General features: G+C 43.6%; 1 protein-coding gene across 2 annotated transcripts in view; it reads left to right on the forward strand.

The window, feature by feature from the left end:
- The window catches only part of LOC118388477 (ephrin type-B receptor 2-like), a 150,531-nt gene that overhangs the window by 92,489 nt on the left and 44,211 nt on the right, over positions 1 to 13,831 (forward strand). For both annotated transcript variants that reach the window (XM_035777598.2, XM_035777599.2), the window contains exon 4: positions 13,562 to 13,717. In XM_035777598.2, the coding sequence (XP_035633491.1) occupies positions 13,562 to 13,717 (156 nt within the window). The remainder of the gene's footprint in view (positions 1 to 13,561; positions 13,718 to 13,831) is intronic.

Here is a 13,831-nt window from a genome sequence, read left to right on the forward strand (position 1 = left end):
AGTACGTGACTTGTTAAGCAAATTTTTACCCCTGAATTTATTTAGGCTTCCCTTAACAAAGGGGTTGAATACTTATTGACTCAAGACATTTCCGCTTTTCATTTTTTCTTAATTTGTAATAATAAAAAATAAAAAACGGAATTCCATTTTGACATTATGGGATATTGTGTATAGACCAGTGAATTTAAAACATTTTTTAATCCATTTTAAATTCAGGCTGTAACCCAACAAAATGTGGAAAGAGTCAAGGAGTGTGAATACTTTCTGAAGGCACTTTATTAGGGGCTCTCCCAGCCTTGGGGAATGGTCCTCTGTATCATATCTCTGTTTCCCAGGTCAGTGATTACTGCACTGACCTCAAACCACTGATTGCATGCATTGTTGATGCTTGCTATGTTACGTAATGAGTTGGCTATGAGACATATGGGTTGTTTTGTCTGTGGGAACAATTCCGACATGGACACTCCTTCTCCCATTCCATCTGGGTTTTATCCTCTCTGTGAAAATTAAGAGTGAAAATGTGTATATTTAATTTTGGAGTATATTTGCTCCAGTGTCATGGATGAGTGTCGTTCTTCCACTGTGCAGCCATTTTGGATCTGCCAAATAAAGAAGGAGGGGACAGGGAGGGAGAGACAGCAGCAGTGGTGGTGGCTCGGCTAGCCAGCATTACCATGACAACAGAGGCCATGCTCATCTCCTTCATGCCCAGTCTATGTTGGCCCCAACCTTCTGCAGTGCGAGCGGGGTACTTCATTTCACTGACCCCCTAGGTCTGGATTGAACAGGCTCCATTGATTAGGACAAATAGAGGGATGCCCGGCTGGCCCGGCCCCTTCTGTAACTGGGTTAAGGACATGGTCATGGAGGGTGGAAGACATTTAGAGCACCAAGATGAATAGCAGAGGCTTCCTTTGTTTTACATGAATTAATGACATATTTAAAGGCTAATTAGTTGATCCATTCATTCAGTGTAAATTTGCCAGGGCACCACCTCACTCTGGATCCATGTTTGGGCCATGTAATGTATTCCACCCATAAATAGGCGCCATTAAACCTTTCAACTGAATCACCTCTGAACAATCCTCAGCCATTGAGACAGATGCAGGTGTAGTGGCCTAGGGGAGCTAGCTGTTATTTAACAGTGTGTGTGTGCGCGTGTCTCCTGCTGCACTGTTTGTTTAAAGTCTCAGTGTGAGATGAGATACCAGGTGGAATCTTGTTTTGGTGGTTACCTCTTGTGTTGCATTTTTTTACACATATTTTCATGAATCACTGGATAATTTTAACACCCATTTGACAAATGAAAGTATCTAATAAAGTGCATATGGGACACATGATAGGGGATGTTTTGAGTTCTGCAGTGGTGGAATAGGGATTTTTTTTTTTTTAGCTCTGTGAGGCTTGTATCCTGTATTGACATTATGCATGCAATATCAAGTACAGGAGGGTTCATTCCTGAAAGTTGTTTGTCCATGACTGAGAACTGGATTCGCTCTCCAAAAGGCCAAGATGGTTCCTTGCCAACATAATACTTCAAAATGATATGTATAAACTGGACAGGTCTACCTGTATTTATTGAAGGTGGACAGGGAAGTACTATGCAGGAAGTACATCCTAGCATGATGACCACGACTTAAAATATCTATATATTTTTTTTATGGGACACACTTTGCATGCATGTTAGCGTGTGTGTGTGTGTGTGTGTGTGTGTGTGTGTGTGTGTGTGTGTGTGTGTGTGTGTGTGTGTGTGTGTGTGTGTGTGTGTGTGACTAGGTGGGCTTGGTGCAGCTGTTGTTTTTTCTGTTGAAGATTGAATGGATAATAGAATTCAGACTCCCCATCGTCTCATTAAATCCTTGTGGTCAAAAGTTATATAATCTCTAATAAATACACTCTAGGGATAGGAGCTTTCACATATGAGACAGTTTATGGACATGCGACCCAGGGTCTTGCTCATGGCACTGCTTATCTTTTGTCCTTTGCCTGAGGTGTCTTTGTGTGTGTCTGTGTGTGTGTGAGCGCGAGCGCTTGTATGTGCGTGTGTTTTTGTCGAAGGGTTACACAGCGACAGTGACATGATTCAACACCAGCTGCTCCTTGAAATGTGGCCCCTCCTCCCTCCCACTCCCCTGTGTCGCCCCCTTGTCTCCAGTGACGGGCAACACAGTCCTTTTATGCCACCTGTCCATCATGCAGACCCCACCTTGGGGAGCCTCTGTCACTGAGGGCCGGGCTTGGCTGGTACTGCTCACTGGCTTTGTTTGGGTGGAGAGAGGGAGAGAGCGAGAGAAATATATAAAGAGAAGCCCCTCCTCCCCTCCTCCAAGCACACAGTACAGACAGCTTCTGTCAGCTATTTCCTGCATCTGCCTCTGGGCAACAAAAGATCCATCCCTGCATGCTTCTCACCTACCCGGGATACCCACATCCAGTTTGTTTTCTTAAGCGCTGGGTAGAGAAATACTGCCCAGTGATTTTGGTACGGATGATTTCAATTAACAAATCATTGACTAGAATTCAATGAATGTCGCCCAAGCTGCAATGTGTTGAAACGTTGAGATCTTTAGAGAGTCCCTTTGTAATTTAATCATAAAGTATAGTCGTATAATATATAATTTTTCTGCAACTCAGGAAATGCAGATGAGCTTTGTGATTTTCATAAATTTCATAAATTCACTGAAAATCCACAGTAACACACTGTTATGTTAACAGTATTCCACTTTTCATGTAGCCTACTTTTGGCCAGATAATAGCCTAACTGTCATCAAGCAGCATTAATGACTTAACGTGCAAATCCTGTTGCTGCAGGATTATTTTGCTGTGACAATATAGGTCATAGGTCAATTAAGATCCTACTTCTGTACACCCTAACACCCTGGAGGTCCTCCTCCTCTCCCACCTCATCCTCTCCCACAACCTCCTCCTGTTCTAGACAGTGTGTCAGATCACAGATCGGGGCTCTGGATGCAGCATGCGGAACGGTGTGGTCCTTCATGGTAGGGGCTTATGTTGCCCAGGCAACAACCTGTCCTTGAGAAAAGGGCACATTTGGGAGTTTAGAGATCTGACACGCACAGTCAAAACTCATAAAGAGTGGAGACACGCCTCCCTAAAATAAACACATGTATCATCATAGCTGTGTGTGTGTGTGTGTGTGTGTGTGTGTGTGTGTGTGTGTGTGTGTGTGTGTGTGTGTGTGTGTGTGTGTGTGTGTGTGTGTGTGTGTGTGTGTGTGTGTGTGTGTGTGTGTGTGTGTGTGTGTGTGTTGTGTGTGTGTGTGTGTGTGTGCGTGCGTGATTGCGTGCGTGCTCTGTCTGATTCCCTTTCCCCCCTATTTCAGATGCGACAATACATTTCATAAAGCAACAAGCATGATTTCATTATCCAAGACATTGATTAGTGTTCCAATCATTGATATGTACCGTACAGTGCCTTCAGAAAGTATTCATTCATACTATTCATAGTATTCAAAATATATATATTTTTCACCCATCTACACACAATACCCCATAATGACAAAGTTAAAAGTATTTGCAAATTTATTGAAAATGAAACACAGAAATATCTCATTTACACAAGTATTCACACACCTTTGTTATGGCACTCCAAATTGAGCTCAGGTGCATCCAATTTCCTTTGATCATCCTTGAGATGCCACTACAACTTGATTGTAGTCCACCAAAAGGCAAATTATTCTGCCTAGGAAACTAGGCGTATGTCGTAGGTCACTACTGCACACGAGAGCCATTTGAACGTAATCTTTTTATATTTATCAAAATGGCAGAAATGCCTTCTGTGAACTTTCATGTGCCTTAATAAAAAACTTGTATGCCATCTGTAAATACGAATAAAATAGTTAAATTATGAGCCTAGTTTGTTTAGCCACAGACGTTACATGTATGATCTTATTATTCGTATCTCAGAGTCATTTGCTTGGCTAGTTATATTCTAATGTCAGCTAGCTAACATTGAACCTGGTTGTTTAGCTACCTGCAGATTCATGCAGGGTAGTAACGAGTATGGTTCATTGCTTACCTAGCTAGCTAGCTACATGTCTTAACAAAAGACTCCACTATGCAAGTAACCATTTCGGGTGCGTTCATACATTCAGTCTGGTCATCTACTCCGAGTTCAGAGCACTCTCGTATGATTGTGCAAAAGCAAAATAACTGATTGAATTTCAACACCATTGAATATGTCCGGTGTCAGTAAACATAGGGGGAAAAAATCGTCATTGAATTGTTGCCAGTAGCACAGTTACAGTCACCAAAGCTCTGGATAACATAAAAACAGCCTAACCAGCACTGCTAGGGAGAGTAATTTTCAATGAGCTGTTCTCTCATTTGTGTCTGGATGTAGCTAGCAAGTTAGCCAGTTAGCTTGGGTGCTTGACTGCTGTTGTTTGTACAAAACACTCAGATCAACCCATAAATAGATGGGTCGGGATGAAGCTTAAGAGGGTGTGAACGATGCTGAATGGGTGCAGACAAGGAAGGGCTCTCCAGTTGGTACCAAAACATTCAGGCCATTTTCTCAAAAGTGAGGTGTATAATAAACTATAAATTCCAAATGTTTTGTTCAGTTCATACAATACTATGTATTAGTGTCTTTAATGAAATAAAAGTATCTTCCAAAACCTGTAGCTGTTGAAATAAAAACATGTAGCTCTCCTCTCTACACGACAAAGCAAACACGATGTTGACTAGCATAATGTAAAGCTGGAGAAGTTAATGCATGATCCTATAATAATAGGTTTGCAATATTGGTGACCAATGTAAAATCAATCTGATGGAATGTTACTCCCCCACGAAGCCAGTAAAAAGAAATTGCAATAGTCAAGATCAATAAATGACTCTTAGTACAATATGATGTACAATATGATGTGCTATCATTCTTCAACAGTCATGAAAGGACTTTTAGAAAGTCCATAAGAACAGCAGTTCAATTGTGCACATGTATCACCACTTCATCCATGCTTAATAACATCAACAATGGGTTATAGTTTTATAAGCTAGCTAGCTAGCATACACAGGGTACGGTGTTTCCTCCGAGACACTGGTGCAGCTGGCTGCTGGGTTAAGTGGGTGTTGTTTCAAGAAGCAGTGCGGCTAGGCTGGGTTGTGTTTTGGAGGAGGCACGGCTCTCGACCTTCGCCTCTGCCAAGTCCGTACATGAGTTGCAGCAATGTTACAAGACTGTAACTACCAATTGGGGAGAAAAAGGCTAAATATTTTTTAACAAATTTGAGTCTGGGAGATATGTGCTTTATGTAACCCCTTCACAGTGTGAGCTGTTGTCGTACAAAGACAGTAGAGATGATGACTACAAACAGTAACTCCTGTTAGCACCTGTCAGAAAAGCCTTGTGTGGATAATGGCAGGAGCAGACTCTTTTGTCCTCGTTACCACTGCGACATCAGTGAGTATAATGTTGTATAATGTTTGCTTTCACTTTAGTTGGGGAGTTATACCACCTACATTCCACTTGACGTATCATTGTGTAACTCAATGTGTTAAAAAGGGGTTTTGTATGTGTGACAATGGTCATCTCTACAGGCTATTCAGCGTATAAACTGTATTCATGTTCCTGTTCAGCTATGTCTTGTGCTAATCTTATTCAGAGATAAGGTTGGTTTTAGATATAGCTCCTGTGACTTCAGCCAGGAGATGTAGCCGCAGCCAGGTTGAGGTTGACAGGGTATCTTTAATGGAGAGTAATGCTCTCACAGGGGTCAGCCTGACTCTCCCTGGCCACACCCCAACCATCTGTAGCCCCATGTACTATGGAGGTCCACCGCCAACCTAATTGGCCCCTTGTACCGTCCAGAGACCAAATTGTCAAGTGATCTGCCTGCACGAAATGACCCTTCGCGATTTCTGTGTATCTGTCTACTCAGATGCCTGTAATTTTACCATTCCCCATATCTGCTTCTTTTCTCAAAGAAAATTCCAGACATTATTACCGTGCTGAATGTATGGCTCCAGAGATTCTCCCCTTTCATCTTTCTTTTTCATCTATAGACACATGGTAGTTATCAGACACTATGGAAATACTGCGGTTAAGATACTTTTCCCTTTGCTGATTTCACATTTTTGGGGTATTTTATGACCTGATGACTGTGCTGTGTTCCAACTCAAGGAACACTATGTTGTTTGAATTAGAAAGATAATGTTTGCCACATGTGAACGATACAGTATCGGGAGATGGTCCAAGTGCGTTCAGAGGTGTGTGTTGGTTTGTGTTTGCATTTTATGTCTGAAGGCGTCCGTGTGCTTCCTTCCGAAAAAGTTTGTAACAGTTTGTGCATATATTATGACTTTTTTGTTCGTTTTGGTCTATGGAAAGTTTTTTATTCGGCTGCTTGTGCACACAAAATTTTTCTGGAGGCAAGCCGAAGTCGGTAGACGAAGTGTATTCCCCATCGTCTGTGATTGGTTAACAGTAGGGATTCAACAATGAAGGGTTTGTTGTCATTCAACGAGAGACAAACCGTTTTTCAATATAAAATACTGCACCAAACATCTTAGTTAGATGTCAAAATCAATGACATATTTCTTGAGTTATCTTAGATTAATTCGGACTATTTTGAGGAAGTGTATATTGGCTACAGCGTCTCAAAATGAACAAACAGTAGTATTGCTGCTTTTTTCTTGTTTTTCAAGCGAAGGTCTTTTTAAAGAAGTATGCGAGCACAGTCAATCGGTATGCGAGCAAGCTAGGCGCCAGCATGCAGAAGGCTGAAGAAATGGACATAATGAATGGGGATGTTTGGCTTTACTGGTGTTATCAGGTTACAACACCTTTAATCCACCAACAGATGATTTTTTATGAGCTTCTATGTTGGCCTGTCACATGTTCTTTTTGTCCTTGATTGCTTAACCATAACACAGTGATGCTGTAGGTATACACATGGAGGGCTGTGTGTGTGTGTGTGTGTGTGTGTGTGTGTGTGTGTGTGTGTGTGTGTGTGTGTGTGTGTGTGTGTGTGTGTGTGTGTGTGTGTGTGTGTGTGTGTGTGTGTGTGTGTGTGTGTGTGTGTGTGTGTGTGTGTGTTTGGACATGTGCTGGATGTCTAGTTTGTGTTGTAAAACTGGGCCATCCCCTCTCCAGCTGTTATGCTGGTGAGCCTGCCCACTGAGAGACCATTTCCCAGGTGTCTCACACATTTCTTACTAATCTCCTGCTCACATGGGCTCCACCGGAGCACCTAATCTGTCTCCATGGCGCCCGCTGGGTAGATTTGGGCTGGATGCTGTCTAAGGAGAGCTCACTGACAACTGTAGAGGGGACATGGCTTAGAGCAGGGACACAGACGAATAGTCACTTTCCGTGTTCCACATCCTTCTGCAGGCACACACACTCACACATTAATTCATAATGAAAACACAGACACCCAATAGGGCTATATACATGTGTAATGTACACACACATGCATAGAATGTAAGATGACAGGAGCCCAGCCGTCACTGGGCGTAGAGGGGAGGGCTGCTGTTCTGACCCCAGCCTCTGAATCACCCGATCAGTCCAGCCCTCTCCTCAGTAGTGAGAGTGGGCATCCGACTCATGCTGGAAGTGTTCCTGTCCTATCCAGGACGTGGAGAGAAGCTTCATTTACGTCCAGTAGATCATTGATGGTCAGCCTCACACCCTGTTCCCCAGTGCGAGCCACGGCAAGATTCAGGCACGCTAATTGTATCAGACAGGGAAAAATAGACAGGGAAGTGAATATCTAATTTGTGCCCATGTGTGGGGTGAAGCGAATGCCATTTGTAATATTGCTTTCACACCGTCCTGATTGAATTAGTTGGCGAGGCCCGGGCCCTAATTGAATTCCAGGGCCCCGCGTCGCCGCTCAGCCAAAAAGAGTGTGTTCCCTATGGGAAAGGTTACATCGAGGGGACAGACTGGCTGTTGTACTAAACACGTCCTACCTACGTTATGGATGCTGTCCTTAGGCCCATCACAAGGTTAGCTTCTCCTCACATGTGACCACTACAGAGACTTTTGGCAAAGAGTAAATCATTCATATTTGCGTGCTGTCCCTATTATAGCTGGCTGTTTTTCCTAATCTAATTTGGATTTGATCTGCTCCATCGCGGGACCATAAGTATGGCACAAAACAGTCCTCTCTCTTTATGGTCTATCCTTATTAAGGGATAACATCTGATATCTAGTTCCCAGTAATTAATCCAAATTGTTTATACAGGAGACAGAGACAGTAGATAGAAAGCCGGAAAGCTGTGCATAAGCCCGTTTCTCCCTACAGTGGTCCTCTCAGTGGCAATTGGAAATACCCTGTGACTCTGGCCATTTTCACTGCTTTCAGCACTTTTTTCTGCTGTGCTAACAAACCTTCACACCTCCAATTCTTTTTCTCTCCAACCTTTTCTCTTTCACACATCCCTGATTCACACACAGAAGCACACACACACATGTAATGAACACTCACACACGCATGTACGCACGTAGACACGCGCGAGCATTGGACACACACATACATACACCCCTTGCCCCTCTTTCTCTCCCGTGTCTCTTTTTAATGCTGCTTTCATTAAATGCAGCAGTTTTTGGGGCTGGTTGTGGAGCAGCTGAATAGGAGGAATGGGGAAACAGGAGAGGGGGTGGGGGGTGGTCACCGTCACTGCTGCAGTCCTCCGGCCTGCTGGACAAAGGACCTCTCTGTCGGGCGGGGTTGCTGGGGGATGGGAGACAGGGTGGAGGGAGGTGTGGAACAGGTCATGGGTTTTTCTCAATAGACCTGCTCTGGTTGGATTAGTGGCTGTTTCAGCCAGATGATTCCCCGGCCATGGTGAAGCACTGCACAGCTCAGACGGCCATGATGGAAATAGAAAATGCCCAGCCTTTGTTCTGTTCCTCCTGGCTGTCTGGGCTCATAGTTCTGCTGCTGGGCTGCCTGCATGTATTTGTGTGCGTCTGTGCGTGCGTGCGTGTTTGTGTGTAAGCTAACTGAGCTGGAGAAGCCAGATGTACCAGCAGCTCAGAATGCTTCCAGTAGAGTGGCTGGCTTCATAATCAGCATTGTCACTGAAAACAATGGAGGCCCACCTCACACACAAATACAGACCAGGGTGGATACAGTGTATTTTCCTTTCCTCTGACATAAATCTGCCTGACTGGCTAAAACTTACAGGAACCTTTTGAAACAACTAGCAAATTACCTGCTGTAAAACCTGACTGGCTCCCTGGCACGGAGGACTCACTTCTCACAATACATTTTTTTTACAGTGGGCCTACAGTACTTCCAATTAAATTCTTTATGTCAGGATGTGTTATTAGAAGTCATAAACACAGACAGAATGGGTTGGCCTCTATCCAGTCACTGTGTTGCCTCTGCGCTGGAGAACAGCAGTCATTGAGATGTGACAGCCAAGCCTTTCCTTTTCTGACGTGTGCCTGGAACCACTTTGAGGTGATCTGGAGCCTTTGACATGGCTGCCACTAAATTAAATCCGAAGTGTTTATAAATTCCATTAGAATGTTTCTGTCTGCCTTTTCTTCTTGACTTAATGTGGTGTTTCATCACTTCTGTCAAAATCCATGGGTTCTAAGAGCTGAGAAAAAAAAATGCTTATTTATCTAATGATATTAATAGACATACAGTAGAGTTTGCGAAGCTGTCATCGAGGCAAAGGGTGGCTGCTTTGAACAATCTAAAATGTGAAATATATTTTGATTTATTTAACACTTTTTTGGTTACTACAAGATTCCATATGTGTTATTTCATAGTTTTGATGTCTTCAGTATTATTCTACAATGTAGAAAATAGTAAAACATTAAGTAAAAACCCCTGAATGAGTAGGTGTGTCCAAACGTTTGACTGGTACTGTATTTAAAAAGAATACAAGAGAGAAGGGAATATAAAACTCCAGCAATGAATATTTCCCTCATATTACTTCCCCTTGCCAGAGGGATGTCTGAAGTTGGAAGCTACAACCAAAGAAGACTTTCGCCCTTACATGTCGACTGAGGGATTCGAAGGAGATTGTGATCAAACAGCTCAACAGTACCAATCTGAGCAAGGAGGGAATCAAAGTGCTGATCTGCTTTTTAATCAGAGCTCTGTACTCTTCCGCAGGCTACATCTGACACCAAGCAGCTCATCAGCCCTCCAACACAGCCTCTTGAAAGACTTGTGGAATTCCCCCCCCCCCCACCCACCCCAAAAATAAAGGCCCTGGCGGCAGGGCCGGCTCCAGGCATAAGCAATCGCTTAGGGGGCCCCTGACCCAGAAAAAGGAACTCAGTCAGGTTCTCAACTGTTGAGTGTTAAAATAGTAGAATACTCAAGGTATAAGTAAAAACTGTGTTTATGCATCAGCAGTTTTTCTTTTGTTTTCTCTTGTCACTGGCAGTCACTCAATAGCCATAACAATGTTTTGATTGGCAAGTTAGTCCAGGCAGTTATCTAAACATGGCCAAATACCGACCACGAATGCAGGGCATGTGCCCAGGGGCCCTGACCTCCAAGGGGCCCCCATTGATTTTGTCAGTCACTCTCACTCAGATACTGTACCATAGTCATGGCAAATGTGTCAAATTGCAGGAAAACAGCTTTCATACTACAAAAATGTATCTTCATCCCATGGAAAAATGTGTAGAATTGCAGGGAATTACATTTTAAACAGCAAAACTGTCTTGCAGCCCGATGGCAAAATGAGTATAATTGCATGAAATTTGTTATAAAAATACTGAATGTTCTCTCCTCCCTATGGCTATATGTGTAGATGTGTAGATGATTTCTTTTTAAATATCTGCCCCATAGAAAATTAAGGAGAATTACATGACATTTGTTATAAAATTGCACACAAATAAATCCTCCCATTGCAAAATGACCCGTCAAGTGCCACTAAAACATTTTGCCGGCTTGGTGAAAGGACCCCCTACCAAATCTTTCTTAGGGCCCCCAAAAGTCTAGAGTCGTCCCTGCCTGGCGGTGACAGGCTGAGCCCACATCTAAAACAGCCTGGTCTGTATGTCTGTCTGGCCATTCCTGGCCATATCTGGCTACCAAACAATAGAGCTCGTTTTTGACACTGTGCCCCCTTCCCAACTCTCTCTTCCATATAAAACATACTTGGCCTAAACTCCTTAACACACTCATTCATTCAATCCTAAGCACTGCCTACTGCCTTCTGTCTTTCTCTTCTTCTCTCCTCTGCTCCACCCCTTCTCCTTTCCCTCTCACTGGCCCTTTCTGCTATTTCCTTTGGTATCGTGCTCCTCTGACCTCTTCACTGCCTTAGACTTCACTGTGTCCTTTAGTCCCAGTCCCAATCCACAGAGCTGGGGCCTCATTCTGTGACTCTGGTGACTGGCAGTGTGAATGTGCCGGCCTCATGTTTCACTCTGTACCGGGCCACTTTCCTTCATCAATCACGTGAGAAAAAAAACATGTCAAGACTAATATTTATTTAAGAGCTCGATCAGATTTTCTCAGTATTTATATCCAATACCGTTTCCTGTGGCTGACGTTTATGACTACGATCTCGTCCATGTCAAGAGCCTCTCGCTGCATATTTATTTTTGCTTTAGCTATCCACAAGATGCATCAGCTTCACGGAACATTGTCTTCTCTCTGTGTGTGTATGTGCGTGTGAGACAGTTTTTTGGGACAGGGTTACTAAAACGCAGAAGTGCAATATTGTGTTTAGCAGTTTTGAAGGGAGGATGATGATTGAGATGTGTTCTACAGAGAGTTTGTGGGGAGTTGGGATTGGAAAAGAGCAGTAATCTTGCTCCAGCATGGTGTTCCAGCATGGTGCTCCAGCATAGTGCTCCAGCATAGTGCTCCAGCATGGTGCTCCAGCATGGTGTTCCAGCATGGTGTTCCAGCATGGTGCTCCAGCATGGTTTTCCAGCATGGTGCTCCAGCATGGTGTTCCAGCATGGTGTTCCAGCATGGTGCTCCAGCATGGTGCTCCAGCATGGTGTTCCAGCATGGTGTTCCAGCATGGTGCTCCAGCATGGTTTTCCAGCATGGTGCTCCAGCATGGTGTTCCAGCATGGTGTTCCAGCATGGTGCTCCAGCATGGTGCTCCAGCATGGTGACTGGGAACTGGGATCTGTCTTCCTAGTATAAACAGTGGGATTGAATCTAGATGTATTCTGCCTTGTGATTTGACCTTCTCCCAATAAAGCACATATTTTAACCCAGCTGTAGTTGCCAGCTCACACCAGAGATGGATAGGGATATGATTGTTTTATTTGGACTAGATATGGAACATAGTGAGAGTTTGTGAGATTATGGAAAGTAGTGTGAATTTGTGAGATGGGATATGATACAGAATAAGGATCCCTCCAGATAGTTTTTTTTTTGTTGCTCTGTGGGTTCCTGACCAATTCCAATGTTGCATAATGTATTCAGTGGTGTAGATGTATTTTTGTAGGTGCCGGAGGGCAAAACAAAGAGTAAATGACGTTACAGTCAGTGTGTACTGACTGATGTAGTCTATTGAATAATATTGGGCTATTTTATTGCTCAAATGCATCCTCCAAATGCAAAATCTGCTTATGCCTAGAAATGTTCCTCTTTTTAATACCCTCAAACAACGAAATATGCCATCATCACTGCCAATCGTCAATGATAATTCTCCACGTTTTATGGGTGAAAGCTGCATCTGCATGCCAACCCTTCGATCTCAGTTTCATGGGAATAGCCTATGCATCTATAGTAGATGTTCTTAAATTATGTTACTATTGTTTTGTGAACACATTTTAGAAGATGGTGTTAACAAGCTATATACTACCTTCACATTGATGCAGCTAAACTTCATTCAATGACAACAGAGATAGTTCTCTGGTAGCATTGGTATATGGACATTCAGAACACTGTGGAGGTCATTCATAAGTGTGGCACCTCCTGTGTGTCAATTTGTCATGTGTTGCTTTAGCTCGTTGCTTTAGCTCGTCCCCACACCACTCCATCTCATCCTCTTCCGGATGGAGAGAGAGAGGTGGGTGGTGATTATCTCAAGCTGAACCAACCTCAGCTGGTTTGGCCCCAGTACAAAAACAGCTCTTGACATGGTGCTCGAGCAGGTGCTGCTGTGCATTCTGGGAAGGTTTCCACAGTGCGTCTGCATTTGCGTGCATGGCAGGGCAGGTGGATCTGAGGTAAAGATAAAGATCATTCAGAAATAGTGAGTTTCACTGTAAATGGTAGTGCTTCACTGTTTTTTCAACGTGCACGAACACACACACACAGTTTCGATGCAGTGGTGTGTGATCATCGTCATCCCTATCCATGGCTGTATATTTTCCTCCCACTCAGGACTTTAAAGACTGCACTTAACAGGAAGTAGACTACTCCAGAAGATCTCAGGCAACTAGCGTGCTGTCAGCGAGCTGAATGATGAAAGAAAAACACAGTTGTCATCCCCACATACCTCCTTACATGAGATTCTTTTGCATTGTGGCGGCTGGATGGCATATCTCGTAAAGTGAGATGCAGACAAACAGGGATTAAAACCAACCAAACATCAAATGTGTAAATGGTCATATGTTCATATCTCATCTCTCTCTCTTGTTATTTTTCCAGCTTGTCCATCGGCATTCTTCAAGCCTATACAGGGTGATGCATCCTGCATGCAGTGTCCAATCAACAGCCGTACCACCAACGAAGGAGCCACTAACTGTGTGTGCCGCAACGGTTACTATCGCACCGACTCAGATCCCATCCAGATGCCCTGCACAAGTACGTACTGTCAACTAAATGCACACACAGAAACACATATATGCACACGCACGCTCGCACACTCACACTCTTTTAATTTCACACCCTGAGGAACTGACAGGAATCAGAAATCAA

Source organism: Oncorhynchus keta, chromosome 10 (assembly GCF_023373465.1).
Source record: "Oncorhynchus keta strain PuntledgeMale-10-30-2019 chromosome 10, Oket_V2, whole genome shotgun sequence".
Classification (NCBI taxonomy): domain Eukaryota; kingdom Metazoa; phylum Chordata; class Actinopteri; order Salmoniformes; family Salmonidae; genus Oncorhynchus; species Oncorhynchus keta.